This window comes from Rhamphochromis sp. 'chilingali' (assembly GCF_963969265.1).
Source record: "Rhamphochromis sp. 'chilingali' genome assembly, chromosome: 2".
NCBI lineage: Eukaryota > Metazoa > Chordata > Actinopteri > Cichliformes > Cichlidae > Rhamphochromis > Rhamphochromis sp. 'chilingali'.
Window position 1 is genome coordinate 43,270,653 of NC_137930.1, and position 16,401 is coordinate 43,287,053.

Sequence of the window (16,401 nt, forward strand, 5' to 3'; positions counted from 1 at the left end):
TAACATCAACCGTCACGTTTTTTCCCCTGCTGTCTGACGTCATTAAGCACAGCTAACAAACAGGTTTTTATTGAGTTACGTAATGATTCACAAAAATGAAAGGTCAATGGCAAAGCACTGATAAAATACACCGATGAAAATAAAACCCACAAAGAAATTTTGTGGTCATTAGCATTACTCTGAGATGCAGTGTGAAAAGTGCCTACGGTGTAGCGGTGGCGAAATATGGCTGTGCAAAAAAACGTCTCAACTAACTGCGTGTGACTGATTTAGAATATAAAAGTACAAAAACATGCATTTTAATTCCCATTTCAGGGCTTCATTCATTAATTAACTACATTTTTAGCCAGACTTTTTCAGCCACTTCACAGTTCCCACGGCCAACAGTGAGCTTTCGTGTCATATGTGACAGTGTGTGGACACACCTGAGAGCTTGTGGAGGTAGTTTGGTTGCAGACAGCCCAACATATTTCAGCTCACAGCTCTGACTAAAGAACTCTTGAATGCTCCTCGTGACCTCCTGCACCTTTCTATACACGTGCACACACGTGCACACACACACACAGAGGGAGAGAGAGAGAAAGAAAGAGATTTCTTGTCGTAGTCACATAAACATTCATGAAGACAGCAGGGTGTCTGGATCAGGTTCACATATTCAACCTTTCAATTAATAGATAACTTAGTAGATACCTCTCGATCTCTGAATCTATCAGTGAATTAATCTATGAATTTATCAGCTGATGACAGTTTAACATGACATCTTTTTAATGGCTTAATATATTGTGTATATGGAAAATATTAAATATCATTTTTCAAGTTCCTAAGAATTTGTAACAAGATTGTGTCAAACACAGCACCGAGCATATTGTTATAAAAACACACGTTGGATGAAAGAAATTATGGGACATCTTTTTTTTACTGATTTATTTATTTATGTTGACACCTAAATTATCTACTAATTCTGGAACTGCTCTTTTTTTCTATGGTGAAAGGCGTTTCACATTTTAACAACTTTAACAACTCTCAACAACATCAGGTGATATGTTGTAAAAGCCACTTGTTTATGGTATAAGCCAGTTTGTGCACATGCTGTCAAAGCTCCTTCTGAACACTTCATGCTACTATGTTCTCAGACTGTAACCTGAGGTACTGCAGTACTGTGGTGAATATTCATATTTAATTTGTTCATTAATGTTGTTTAGTAAACTTGTGGACTGGTTGATACTATAAATTGTCGCAGTATGACTCCATAGGCTTGGAATGCCCTCTTCTGGTTTTCAAAAGCTGCTGCATTTCAAACCAACTAAGAAACTGAAGTCCAATGAGTTTACAGATATGGACAGTGGAGCTGACCTGTGGCTGAAAGGATTCCTGGCCAGGTTAAGGTGCACCAGTTTGTAACAACATCCAGCAGACAGCGACACAAATAACTGCATGAAAAGAAAGGTTAAAGTGAGCGAAAGTTATCTACAGAAAGTAAGTAAAATACAAGAAATTGTTTCAAACCACTGTTTTGATACTGTGCATACAAGAACAATGACAATAATAATAATAATAATAATAATAATAATAATAATAATAATAATAATAATAATAATAATAATAATAATAATAATAATAATAATAATAATAATAATAATAATAATTGTCTCTATGTGTTGGCCCTGCATCAGACTGGCGACCTGGGGAAGCTATCAAACTGGATATATGAGTGGATAAAACATAAATATTAACATAGATGTAATGTAGTACAGATTGGTCTTGGGCACAAGCTATGAGGTCCCTGATTTTGGTTTGTTTTATTGTTTTATCCATTTTGTTGAGATCCAACCATGGCCTCTGATTCTTCCAAATATCAATCAATGAGAAATCAATGAGATGATGGAAAGAAGTCCACAGTTATAAAAACAGTATGTCACTGACTGTGTCCAGAGGGCAGCTGGTATCACTGAGGTCCAGATAAGACAGAGAGTTTGTACTGGACAAGAACTTGAAGAGAAACTGCAAGAGACACACAGATGCATCATAAAGTCTGAGTTATGTAGACATGGTTTCTTTCAGAGACTAGGCAGCTGAAATGATGACAAGGAGAGACACAATCACCATCCTAACAGGCCAGCATTAACTTAGGAAGAAGAAGATAATAATAAGATAATAAAGAAAATAATTTCCAGAATATTTCTAGGATATTTTGATAAACATAAGACTTGCTTGACTGAAATCAGAATCCATTATTTGGACTCTACTGGAGAAAACGTTTAGGCTCTGTACATGTCTACATTCTTATCCAGGATGGAAAACCATCAGCGTATGTCTTGAAACAGAGTTGCTGTTTCTGGCAAACCTTCACTTACTTTCACGGTGCTTGGACAACACGTTACAAGTCCAGCAACCTTTGTTGTACATAGAAATACTTTGTTGCATGAGCAACGTATTGGACCTTGTGGCCTTCGGTGATGATTACCCTTGTGAAGACCACAAGCTGAAATGTTTCAACAAACCAGTGAAGCTGGTTGCAAGCAAGGTCAGGATAATAGTCGGCACCACTTCTGGATGTTAAAGGTACGTGTACTGCAAGTACTGTAAGAGTATTCGTTGCATCATTTGTCTTCAATCCATATCATGTGAAAACACATAAAGCAGAGTGTTACCGTGGCTTCCTCAGTAACCAGGCTACTGGTGTTACCAGACAGATCGAGGTGGGTCAGAGATGTTGAGAACCTTTGACTGGAGGACAACACCTGACTCAGACAGCCGAGACCTGGAAAAAAAACAATCAAACCACAAATAATGATTATTTTGAATGGGGTAAGGATGTGACAGCAAAGATGGTGTGAAACACATTTATGGCGGCAGGCAAAATATCCGAAGGAATCCTCCTTTTATTCATTTCATATTCATTCAAAGACGAGCAAAAGAGGAATCTGCAAAACTGATATACCTGGATGTATTGTACAAAAATATGATCATACTATACTCAGCATTTGTTCGAATTTGTATCTAAGAGGTGTGTTTTAACACACTAATTATAATTATTTAGTGGTACAATGCAAAGTGTTGACAGGAAGTGCTTTTATTTTGAAGTGCAAGGTCATCAGGAACAACATTACCTTTTGGTCGAGTGACTTTTAAGCAGCACATTCAGCAACTAAAATGTTCTACTGAATGGTTTCTTTCTGGCATTCAATATATGCTTTCAGACTGTAAAAGTCCTGAGTGTTCACCTCCTCTTCATATTTACTCGATTCTGTCTTCATTCTGCTCCTTATTAAACTAATGAAAACAGCACATTATTTCTACAGTTTATAGTGTTTGTACCTCTGGCAGTCATCGACACCCTGGACAGGGAGAGGCGCTTGAGTCCTTTCTCCAGATTCTCCAAATTCTGACTTAGCGCTATTACACCTTGCAGTGAAAACACAAAACATTAACACAACTGTGAGTTAAAATAGTGTCTTTCAAAGGGACATATTTTGCAGAAAAGCACAGGTAGAGGCTATGACATTAATAATAATTCAACTCTGCTGCGATTTGTATATTCTCATTCACTGACTTGACACTTTTTAGAACAAAAATATTCTTATTTTTAGTCATTTTATTCGGTATCTATGATTACTACCTGCATTTTATGATGTGTCTGTGCTGGTGACGCTTGCCTTTTCTCAGGAAGGCTTTTATGTTCTACTAGAATCAAATTTGTTTGCCAATCACTTCATACCTTTAATAAAAGTTTTCACTATATACATATTACTGTCTGAGTCTGCACAGATATGAATCTAAACTGCAGCTGTTTGGTGAAGGCATACAACTACAAACCAGTTATTATGATTTACAGCAGTAGACGCTTTCCCCCTATTCACATCTTAGTCACAACCACATACATGAATCAGGTGTCAAATCTAAAAAGCTCACCTTTGTCTTCAATTGGATTGCCAGAGAGGTTGATAGATTGCAGGTTAGACGAGGCATGCTCTTTGAGGGCAGCAGCCATTTTGACTGCAAAGTCCCTGTAAAGAAGATTATTGTCAGTCTCAATACCTGTAAGCTACACTGTAAATCAAAGTAATTTAAAGTCTGCCTAGTTTAACAAGTGAAAATATTTCTTCCTGAGTACATATATTTTCCTGAAATACATGATATTGTGCAAATGTTTTATACAATTAAGATGTTTGGATCTTGAGTCACCGCAGTAACATAAAGGAGGCATCTGCTTGGCCTGTGACGAGTGCAAACACTCAGCCAGAGTAACAAAGGTCTATGTTGTCACAAGAAGGAGGGGTCCTGAGACAAGAGTCCCAGATTTTGTTAAAGTCATGGTTAAAAGCTCAAACGTGCAGTGAGGAGCTCTGTTGAGCTGTGGGGAGCATTCTGCTGGTTTGAAACTAATGGTCCTCTCAGTGTTCTCTCCTGCTGTTAGTGGTTTCTTCTGCATGATAATAATGCATTCATCAATAGAGCACCTGGGCTCCATAATGACCCCACATCTTTCTGAGACACTTTCTGTTTTTTCATTGATTTTTGACCCGTCTGTATGTGGACACAGAAACTCACAGCTTCAGTCCACTGGCCTCCAGCGAGAGCTCCTCCAGACTGGGAGACCTCGACAGCAGGTATGTCAGCTGCTGCTGGATATCCACTGACTGAAAGAACAAAACAAGAAACGTGCAGAGTGGTGTTTCCAACTTTCTTTTTTGCATTAGCAGTGGCCCATAAACACATGCACAATAAGCCTGCCGTGAATCCAGGAGCTGGGAGAGGTTTTTATAAAGTCCTGGTGGGGATTTTTTTTTAACCCAAGTTATTTTGTCATTGTGTATTTGGTCTTAGAAATAATTTGGTCTGGAGTGATATCAAGAATGGAAAAGAGCAAAATTTCAGTTCAATTCAATTTCATTCATGTTGCACCAAATCACGACAAGTTTCCTCAAGTTACAGACCCCAGCTCTGTACTCTTTACCAGCCTCAATAAATCAGCTCGCTTCTTGTTTAAACCCACTCGTGTCTTCGAGTGTCTCCATTTAGATCCACGCCACACACCTGAATATAACAACTTATGAATGATTGTGATCCAAAACCCTCAAGAGAAATCAATCTTTTATGTTTTTTTTATATGCTTTTCTAATAGTTTTTAAATATTATTCATAATAAATGAATTTACACTTAGGAAAGTCACCTGAAATGAGAGCTAAGGAGAAGAAGATTATCATCTGATCAGCTTATTAACTGTTGGGGTCACAAGCAAATAACAGTCAAAACAATAAAGCAAATAATTATTTCCATATAGATTCCACAGTCTGATAACATCTCCAGCACCGCAGTCTTGCTCTGTGACAGTTGTGTTGGATCTAACATATATTTTGTTCCTATTATTAAATGACCACTTAGTTTATTCATGAGAATAATAGTCGTCATTTTGAGAAAAAGCTGGATTCAAGTGTGCAAACCTTTAGGTAACTCTTTCAAACACTCAAACATAAATAAATAAAAATCATAGTGTACCAGTTTGAGATCTTTGCAGTAAATCTTTGTAAACCACTGGTTAAAGGACAAAGCCGCTACTGCCAATGCCAGGTCCCTATGAGGAAAGGAGACAAAGAAGGTATGTAACAGCGGTAAAGTATGACTGGATTAGCCATCATAATGCTGTATCTCACCTGCTGTCTAAGTGGCTGAAGTCCTGCAGGTTGAATTGTCTCCAGTTGTGGATGTAGTAGATGTTGTCAACATCCTGCATAAACAGTTTGACATTAATTATAATATTTGTATAAAAAGTGCTAAAATTGATTTAAAATTTTAGAATTTATTTCAAATGTGAGTCATCTAAAGTTTGGTGCAGATGGCATTACTAGATTTTATGTTGATGCCACATTAACATACCCACTGAATCTCTTCTCTAAACGGCATCTCATTGAAATCACACAAAGCAGCATAGGTATCAGAGAATCCTCCTGGGAACGATACTCAGATACATTAGTTCTAGTTTTAAATTCATTTGTTTTTCTGAAATGCAAAACTGTCGGTGATCATGTAGTTAGTGTTGCTAATGTTTGAATCATACGGTGTTTATGATCAACTGAAATGGTCTTTAGCTTTATCACAGTATGTACAACACATTTATAAATGTTTACATGTTAGTACAGTAAGTGATATCCCAACTACATTATCTGAAACTGGGAAATGAAACACACCACAGTAGCCAGGCTGACTGTTCATCTGCTCCTCTATCGCACCAATCAGTGTGAGGAGTCGGTCCTTGAGATCGGGTGGAATTGTCTTCAACAGCTTTCTGAGGATTAAAGGAAAATATGAAATGTACCCCATGAAACTGCAATACTCTGCAGACAGACCAAGAGTCTATTGACTGGGAGCTTGGAAATTCAGGTCTTGACTCACTTGATCTATTCCCTCATTAAACACCTCAAAGTATTTTGGCCTTAAGGTCTTACTAAATATATATAATTGTGTTGCTTTTAGAATTTCTAGTCATGTTTATTGTCCTGAAAGCCTAGTAAAGTTGGACAGATCTACCATGTGTGAGATCTGATTTCAAAAAGCTAAGGTCCCAAAGGTGAACAAGCTCACTTTGACTGTGCAACAACAGGCCTTTGGAAACCAGCTGATGACATTGTAGTGGCTACGTCTTTTATATATAGTCTATGATTGTTTCCTATATTCATCAAACTGTATGTAAACTTGGGGAGTATCTTTAAAAACACACACTGTATATAATAAACATATAATGTTTTCTGTGATTTGAGAAGCCATTGGCTTTGAGACTGGTACGAGCCCACTGCAAGACGGACCCACCCTGGTGAAGAATCAGGAAAGATCCTCTTCAATGAGGCGGTCATGTGACTGATCATGGCTTCAAGATCTTCAGTGTGTAACACACTGAAATACAGAGTCTGTCTGTCTGTCTCCAACACAATCTGCAACACATCCATACGTGTGTTACTCTCCGCATATAAAAACTAGTCTTTTTTATAGAATCAAATATTGTCTTAATGTGTGTTTTATATATGCATAAGTGCATATAAAAATTTAATGTAAAAACAGGTTATATATTGACACTGATAAATGGTGTACCTTCATGTGACTATGAATATTAATGGCGCAAATCTCCAGGTAGCTAAAGGTGCTCTCCACCTGTGCATGAGAGAAAGGCATGAGTGTGAATACACACACACACACACACACACACACACACACACACACACACACACACACACACACACACACACACACACACACACACAAAGACAAAGTGAAAACAAATTCCATTTAAAAATGTGATTGTTTTTTGGTAACTGTGGTGCGGCCGAATCCATCCTTTCACTGCAGTGTTAAATGGCCTGATACTGATGCAGTGCTTTTACACTGCAAGCCATATCCGCCCAGTCCTACACTGCTTTATTCTATGCACAGTGAGAATGAATCTGTGCACACCGATGCATCGGGGCATTTATGCACATACATATAAAAAGAAAATGTTTGGCACTTTCAGCTCTATCTCTCTCCAGAAACAGTGTCCTAGTCAGAAAGGATAATCCATAAGGCTCATAACTCACAATGGTCATTTATCAAGTAAGAACCAGTAAGGAAAAAAATAACCCCTCTTATTTCAAACCTCATCACACAATGTTTAAGTTAAGCTGGTTTGGTTTAAAAGAGACGTTGTAATTTACCCTGATAGGTTGCTTGTTTATAACCACGTAGCCTCTCCATAGACTCAGTACCTAAGAGAAACAGACATCATAAAAACAAAGAGAAAAGCTATTAGATATCAAACTGACAGACCAATGCCTGCAGCTTCAGAGGAACAGTGTCATTTTATGCAATTTTGGTCCTTTACATTGACCTCCAAACTACAGTAGCACTGAGGTCCACAAGTGGCATGCTGCTCCTGCAACCGTCCCATATGTCAGTGTTGCAGCAGCCGAATGCAATTCTCAGATGGACAGTTAGTGCTCGTAGAGCGTCATCCTCATTATTACCACTCTGCTTACACAGGAAACAAGTTACCATATGAAATTTGGTCACATGTCAGGATGACCTAAAGTTTAGCTTCTTGTGCAATAGGTACAAATTAATGTTGCCCAAATTACTTTTACAACAGTTTATTTACTCTGATTTTGCGTCAATCATTAATCATTAATTAATCATGCCATAAATATATGTTCTTAAAAATCTGTATTTTATTCCTTTCTACCTTTGACAGAGTAGTGTAAATTTCTTTACTTCGTAAAAATTAACATTAAACTTGAAGTTGTTCAGTGACCTGCTTTAAGAACCTTCATACATGTTTATACATACATTGTTAGCTTTTTAAACAGCGGGTTATAGTAAACAAGTCAAAATATAGTAAACAAGTTACAGTAAAAAAGTCAAAATGCACTTTAACAAACACATAATCAATTTATAATATGTAATTATTTTTTTTTTTTTACCATTTTTTTATTCAATCAATAATGGACAATAAAATTTATTTGAATACATTGATCCACCTTAAATAAATGAACAAAATATAAAAGTAGTTTAACAACATTATTTATTTATTTATTTTTACTTTAATCCACAAGAAAGTAAACTTTAAGTGATCCTGACTCTTGATAAAAAATATTTGTCTAACCCTAAATCACACGCACTGTAAAAACAGATCTTTTAGTGCCCCCTCCTGGCAGATTTGTGTACATGCCGATGCCAGAGCGGCCCTGGTGCCCACATAAACGTGTTTTCTGTGTGCAAACAAACTGTTAGCAGACAAGTAGTAATGAGGCTGATCCTGTAAGAGCACCAGCTGATTCAGATTTAGTTAGAGTAGTCATAGTGAAATAGCCATTAGACCAAAGGTATTGGCTTTTACCAATGATACTCACCATAAACCTGTTGGTTGACCTTCCAGTTGTCAGACTGGAGTTGTTCAAAATAACAGGCGTCACCAGACAGACTCTGTGAGGCTTCAGCAGCTCTGATATCTGATCTGCTCACAGGATTACACACAAAAACAGACCATCACTATTGCTATCATACTTTTAAGGACATCTTCAGCAGAGGCTTCAGTTACTGTTTGTTTCTGGACCTTTCGGTCCAAAGTTTAGCCTTCAACAAGTGAAATGCTCAGTTGGGTTAAGATCAGGTGACTGGATACCTGGTGACATTCAAGGATATTCCACTTCTTTGCTTTAAAAAATTCCTGGGTTGCTTTGGCTGCATATTTTAGGTCATTGTCAATTTGTATTATGAAACGATGCCCATCAGTTCGACTCCATGTAGCTGGATTTGAGCAGACAGCTTGTCTCAGAACACCTCAGAATTCATTCGGCTGCTTCTGTCCTGTGTCACATCATCAATAAACACTAGTGTCCTAGTGGGACTGGCAGCCATACACCCCAAACCATCACATTGCCTCCGCTGTGTTTATGATGTGGTTTGCTTTGGATCATGAGCTGTTCTTTGTCAGATGTTTTCTTTTCTGTTTTCACAGCTTAAGGGTGACTTGTTTCACATGCATGGAGAGCTCCTGTGACTGCATGTTGTCTGTTCACAGTAAAATCTTCCATATGCAAGTACCACACCTCAGATCAACTCCAGGCTTTTATATGCTTAATTAATAATGACATAATGATGGAATTGCCCACACCTGCCCACGAAATAGCCTTTGAATCAATTGTCCAATTACCTTGGTCCCTCCTAAACCCTTCATCCAATTTTAATGCAGATACCCTCAAATGAAAGCTGAGAGACTACACATGACATCCATTGTATAACCATTATTTAATTACATTTCAATAACCAGGTAATATATATTGTGTCCAAATATATATGGACCTAACTATAAACTTGAGTCGCATCCCATTCTTTAATCCATAGGGTTTAATATGATGTCGGCCCACCTTTTGCAGCTATAACAGCTTCCACTCTTCTGGGAAGGCTTTCCATAGTTTAGGAGTGTTTATTTATAACCATTCTTTAAGGAGCACATTTGTGAGGACAGACCAGTAGGTTTCCTCCACACCAAACTCTCATCCATGTCTTTATGGACCTTGCATTGTGCACTGGTGTGCAGTCATGTTGGAAGAGGAACGGATCATCCCCAAACTGTTCCCACAAATTTGGAAGCCTGAAATTGTCCAAAGTGTCTTGGTATGCTGAAGCATTAAGAGTTCCCAACACTGAAACTAAGGGACTGCTCTGTGATCTTACGTGGCCGACCACTACATGACTAAGTTGCTGTCGTTCCAGTTGCTTCCACTTTGTTATAATACCACTAACAGCTGACTGTGGAATATTTAGTACAGAGGTCGGAAGTAACAACGTACAAATACTTTGTTACTGTACTTAAGTAGAATTTTCAGGTATCTGTACTTGAGTAGTTTTCTTTCTGACTACTTTTTACTTTCACTCACTACATTTTGAACAAGTATATGTACTTTCTTCTTACATTTTCAAAACAGGTTTATTACTTAATTTAAAAATATATATATATTATTAATTTTAACATATTTAAGGTGAGTTATTATTTCACTTCACTGTGAGCGTCCAAACATCAAACCAATTTGAGCCTAAACAGCAACACAAGAAAACCAGTCCTGTTCATGTATTATTCACCAGGACATGTCACATAGAAAGAGATGGAAGAGGCAAAAAGTCAGCGGTTAAAGTACGATGGGTATTTTTGTTTTTGTTGATATTTAAATTGTGGTAGCAGTACTTCAGCATCTAGTTAGTGCTACAAAAGAGGAGCGAGGAGCATAAAGGAGTCTTATTTTAAAGGTGCAGGTAATTTCAAATGCACATTTTATCAGTTCAACAAACATCAGCAAACACACAAACTGTTTGTGTGCAGTTATTTGCACAGTGTGTTGCTAGCTAAAGGTCCAGCTGCTATATTTGACAGGCAGAGAAAAGAAAGAGAGCCAACTTCACTCAGAGATGGAGAAAGATAAGAAAATCAGGACAGGAGAGGAAGAAGAGAGGTTCGATTTAAAGGGAAGGACTACTCAGTGTAGAAACATCTTCCAAAGAGCTACTTTTTACTTTCTTACTTTGTGTACATGTAAGAGCCTGTACTTTTTTCACTTTTACTTGAGTAAAGAAGTTGAATCAGTACTTCAACTTTTACTGGAGTATTTTTTTAACACTCGTATCTGTACTTCGACTTAAGTACATAATGTCTGTACTTTTGCCACCTCTGATTCAGTAGCAAGGAAATTTAATCACTGGACTTGTTGCACAGGTAACATCCTATCACGGTCCCACGCTGGAATTCACGGAGCTCCTGAGAGCGAGCGGTGCATGCCTAGGTGCTCGATTTTATACACCTGTGGCCACGAAAGTGATCGGAAGACCTGAATTCAGTGATTTGGGTGGGTGAGTGAATACTTTTGGCAATATAGTGTGGATGACACTAGGCAAACAAGACCATTTCTGCAAAAACCTGAACTGAGATCCACAGATCCTCCACACTGTACACCACCAGCATCTTCACTGCACCTAGAAATTTTGTAGGAGTTACAACTGGCACAACTGGCCGACAAAGGGCCAAATTCCAAAGCATCCTCAGTGTTGGACTGAAGGGTAAGTGACAACACGTGCAATGGAAGGTTTAAGAATGGTAAATGGACTGGTTCTTATATAGCGCTTTTCTACTCTGAGCACTCAAAGCGCTTTATACAACTAATTCGTTCACCTAACCACACAAGCACTAAACTGCGTGAATGGGTGTTAAGTGCTCAGTCACACGCTGATGGATGCATCAGAGAGCAACCTGGGGTTAGTATCTTGCCCAAAGATATTTGACAAGGAGCCTGGGATCGAACTGCCAACCTTCCGGTTAGTAGCTGACCTGCTCTACCACCTGAGCTACAGCACATTGTTGTCATCGTGTTAAACAGTCGTATTACCAGGCTTTAAACACCACCTATAAACACCACCTACTTTGTGAGGCATGAAGACATCCATCCTTTGTAAACTCTGTTTATTTACCCACGTGGTTCTTATTTCCAGCCCATTTTAAGAACGAACAGGCAGGAGTTCTGAGTTTAGTGTAGGGAATTACATAGTGATAATATAGTGATTTGTGAAATGCTAAGACTTGTGAAAACTTGTGTGTGTAAACTTGTGAAATTGAGTTTTCAAAGAAACAAAAGTAGTGCAAGATCTGAAACTGCCCAGCAACCTCTTTTCTGCGGTTTGAGGCAAACTGAAATAATGGAAACTTGCCCTGTAACTTTAGTACAGAAAGGAAATGTATTTGTAACGACTTTCAATGTGAATGACTTTCAGTTAAACTCAATATAGTAGATATATTTGAGGGGGTTTTGTCGCTTTAGATACCTTACTTTTACAAATTCCCCTATAAATCAGAGTTAAAATCAGCAGTTACAATAACATCTGGTTTGTGTATGTACCCGTATAAGAAGGAAAAGACTTTTACAAGAGTCCACTCACTCATTCTTTTCATATACAAAATTACAGATTTATATTATAAAACTCACACATGGTGTGTATGACACAAAAACTCTTGATTCTTGATCCACAGGAGACCTCAGAGACCAACAGTACACTGCTCTGTAGGTGAGGCTGACAAGTTTGAAAATAGGTGATGTGGGCAACGGTAAGCTACTGAAAGGAGATGGACACATTGATCAGGTGTTAAGTGGCCAAATAGTAGCCTGAATTTCCCACAAGTAATCAGATACAGAGCGAAGACAATGATGAATAACAAAAGCTGATAAAGGATGGTCTGGATGAACGTGAGAATAAAAAAAGCTTTGTGGGGGAAAATCAGCACAAAGAAAACTCCTTTATGTGGGTGCAAAAACACTGGGACTGGTCAAAGATGAAATTATTTGTATTTGATAAAATTAGCAGAGGACAGGACGCCTACAGTGTTACTGATCATGTAAGCCACGCTTTCTGAGGATTAGAACGTCTGTCTTATTGGGAATGACCTGTACAAAAAAACTTAAATGAACTGATCAAATTAATGTTGTCCATTCATTTATAAATAACATTAGCTTATTTGGTTGGGGCAAAAAACATACCTGAACGGTATCTACAAATAAATAGCATGTGATATTAGTTTTTAATAATCTATCTAAAGGGCAGCAGATATGAAATGAACCTGAGGCTCAGAAGTTGCTGAAGGACAGAAATTAGGTACGTCCCCCACAAAGACAGTAAAACATCTGTGAGAGAACATTCAAACTGTTATTATGCAATAGCTGTATAATCAGGGTTTGATGTTTTACAGAAGTGAGCCCTAGTAGTTCCAACCTTAACCCTGATTATACATGACTAGGTGATCATTTCTAATGAAGTTCAGGTAGTTTAGAGTTTTAAGATGGCACAGAAATTTCTCGGAGTCACCTCACCAAACAAGTGCCAGATTCACTGTTATTCAGAGGCTTTTTTGGCACCGGCAAGGTCTATGGCATGGAAATACTGACAGTCAGAGTGCAACTGACTGCTGTGCTGAATTCAGGGACATGTTACATACAATACCGATCATGTGCTCAGATTACACTGAATTTCTGCAGAATGCTGCATGATGAAGGTCAGCTGTGCACCCACCCTTCTTTAGAAATTAATCGGAGCACTAACAGAGTAATAATTTCAGAGTCCTGGTATCGGACTGTCTTTATTCAGTTCATAACACTGCTAACAAACCACACACTGAGTCACGTTTCCTTCTTTTTGTCAGTTGGTGTCACTGACTGTTAAAGTGGAAACACAGACGGTAACTAAGTAGGAGAAGCTGACCTTTAGGCATAAACAGTTTGTTTCAATGAAAAAGAAAAGCCTAACTTAACTGTGCAGACCAGATGTTTTTTATGAAGTCAGGATTTAGTCCAGTAAAAAGTTGTATGGCTAGTATCACTGAAGCACAGATTATTTACATCTTTATAAATAATCTTACATCATTAAAACTGTATGTTTGAAGTTTTAGACAAAAATAAATACATGTAAGATGATCTCTGTGACAGAAAGTCTCACATTTTGTTGCTAAGCACCCGTTTTTACCCAGTATGGCAACATTTGGAGCCCCTGAATTAGATTGCATTTGCTTTAACTAGGTCAGCTTAAACAGACTGAGTTGAAATACATGTAAAAACCTTTAAGGTGTTTCAATGCTATCATCCTATGTTCAAAGAATCAGAAATATCAAAGCGCATTAACTTTGCTGCTGAAAATGGCTCAGCTTACCTTGCAGGTTCTGGGAAACAGCCTCCATTCTGTGGACTTCAATAAAACGATGAAATTAATATGAAGATGCACAAAAAGTTAATCTGTGATCTTGTACTGCTCCTTAGAGAAATAACGAAAGGAAAGATGCATGTCCATACCGCCAAATTTACAAAAAGAAGACAGATTTTAATCTAATAAAACAGTGTGTACAAATCCAACTGCACTGAGTCAGGAGCAGGGAGCAGAGGAGATAGTAAAACAAGAAAATGTAGCGTGGAGATACTAAAGGTGTGAAGGTACACACATGAAACCACCATAAGATTTCTTTTTCAGAGCACATCTGCATATAACCCTCTTTCTCTTTCCACCCTGCATGCATGCACACACGTCACCTTTCTTGCTCTGCTTGCATGCACCCTCTGCTTGTGAACGTAGATACTCACATCCTGTTCCATGTTGTGAGTCAATAACACTGTGAACACAGAGAAGACTAAGCAGGAAGGAACTGAAGCTAACCCCCACACTGCAGGAAACCTGCAGTTTTACAAAGTTGTGCATCGTGTTTAGAAGTTTAGGAACTAATCAAATGTTGAACGTCAGAGGATAAATAAAAGAAATAGTATTTATGAAAGCATAATAAGGGTTTAATGACTTTTACTTTTATTATGATGGAATCAATTATAAATATTTTTCATTAGTAGTTATCTCTAACCACCAGGGGGAACCAAAGTGCACATTCAAACTGTTTTATCTACATTTAGTTAAGGCAGAACTGCTTTGATCCGTTTACAGTTTTGTACATCGCCTTAAGGCAACTGTTACTTTGATTTGGCGCTGTATAAATAAATAGAATTAAACTGAATATTTCTCCCATCCTGTTGTAGAAAGTGCTCCAGGAGGATTAGCACGTTTGCCTCACAGCAAGAAGGTCAATTCCAGCACCTGGCCAGGGTCTTTCTGTGTGGAGTTTACATGTTCTCCCCATGCTTGTGTAGGTTCTCTCTGGGTACTCCGGCTTCCTCCCACAGTCCAAAGACATGCAGTTAGTGGGGTTAGTTACCTTCATAGGTATGAATTGTTGTCTGTCTCTATGTGTCACCCTGGACAGGTCCCTTTTAACTGGTGACGTGTGCAGGGTGTACCCTGCCTCGTGCCTTATAGTAGCTGGGACAGGCTGACAATATTAAATAATTAATAGCAGTCAGACAGATGTTGTCATGCTTGACTCTGGAATACTTTGGCATATAGAGGAGGTCAACTGAATGACTGCAAGCTGTGTAAGCCAGGTGGCCAGGTGTTGAGAAGATGGAAGTACTTTGAGAAGCTGATGAATAAATAAAAGCGAGAGGACGACAGTGTTGATGGATAAATAAAAAGGTGGCCGGAAAGAGACGCACTGTGTATTTCTGGATCTAGAGAAAGCTTTGTGAGGAAGTCAGGTGTGGCAGAGAAGTATGTGAGGGTGGCGCAGAACAGGTACAGTGTGAGGACAGAAAGGCAGTGTTGAGGTAGAAGGGACAGATGGGTTGAGGTTACATCAGGGATCTACTTTGAGCTCCTTCATGGAGTGATGATGGACAGGTTGACAGATGACATTTGGCAGTTTCTGTCTGCCAAGATGTTCACAGGTGACATTGTGATCTATAGTTTGGAAAACAAAAAAAAACAAACGACAGGCTGGACTTGAGGTGCTGAGTGTGTGACCACAATGGACAGGATATACAAGTATATCGGATGGAAAGCTAACGTTGAGTGCTTTGGAGACAAAGTAAGAGCTTCAAGGCTGAGACAATTTTGACATGAGCAGTGAAGACACTGGCTGTAGAGTAGGAAGGAAAAAAAGCAAGAGCACAGATAAGGTTCATGGGTGTAGTGAAGGAGGACACGCACAGGGCTGGTGTGACAGAGCAAAGATGTTAGGGATAGTGTGAGATGGAGGCACAAGAGCTGCTGTGGTGACCGCTAAAGGAAGCAGCCGAAAGAAGATGATGTGCAGATTTTGACCATGTACAGATAAAATACTAAATAATTATTCACTTGTGCACCTAATTCTCATTTTCTGAAGTCATTATCGATGTATGATATGTAATCATTCTACCTTGTAAAAAACAAAAAGCAAACCAAAAAGTTCAAAGAAATCAATAAAAGCCCCAAATTACTATGGCAATCATGCCCATTGGTGTTTGTAAACTGATCACAAATGTATTTTAT

At 38.4% G+C, this 16,401-nt stretch overlaps 1 protein-coding gene across 1 annotated transcript in view; it reads right to left on the reverse strand.

Annotated features, from left to right (window-relative positions):
- Positions 1-14,470, reverse strand: part of carmil2 (capping protein regulator and myosin 1 linker 2) — a 63,299-nt gene extending 48,829 nt beyond the window's left edge. Inside the window, exons 1-16 of the mRNA XM_080875425.1 lie at positions 14,209-14,470; positions 8,877-8,980; positions 7,686-7,736; positions 7,087-7,146; positions 6,808-6,929; positions 6,189-6,286; positions 5,878-5,948; positions 5,655-5,728; positions 5,500-5,575; positions 4,552-4,640; positions 3,913-4,007; positions 3,319-3,405; positions 2,652-2,761; positions 1,924-2,001; positions 1,354-1,430; positions 426-530 (exon numbers count right to left, since the gene is read on the reverse strand). Of these exons, the coding sequence (XP_080731551.1) occupies positions 426-530; positions 1,354-1,430; positions 1,924-2,001; positions 2,652-2,761; positions 3,319-3,405; positions 3,913-4,007; positions 4,552-4,640; positions 5,500-5,575; positions 5,655-5,728; positions 5,878-5,948; positions 6,189-6,286; positions 6,808-6,929; positions 7,087-7,146; positions 7,686-7,736; positions 8,877-8,980; positions 14,209-14,236 (1,325 nt within the window). The 5' untranslated portion in view covers positions 14,237-14,470. The remainder of the gene's footprint in view (positions 1-425; positions 531-1,353; positions 1,431-1,923; positions 2,002-2,651; positions 2,762-3,318; positions 3,406-3,912; positions 4,008-4,551; positions 4,641-5,499; positions 5,576-5,654; positions 5,729-5,877; positions 5,949-6,188; positions 6,287-6,807; positions 6,930-7,086; positions 7,147-7,685; positions 7,737-8,876; positions 8,981-14,208) is intronic.
- Positions 14,471-16,401: the final 1,931 nt, after the last annotated feature.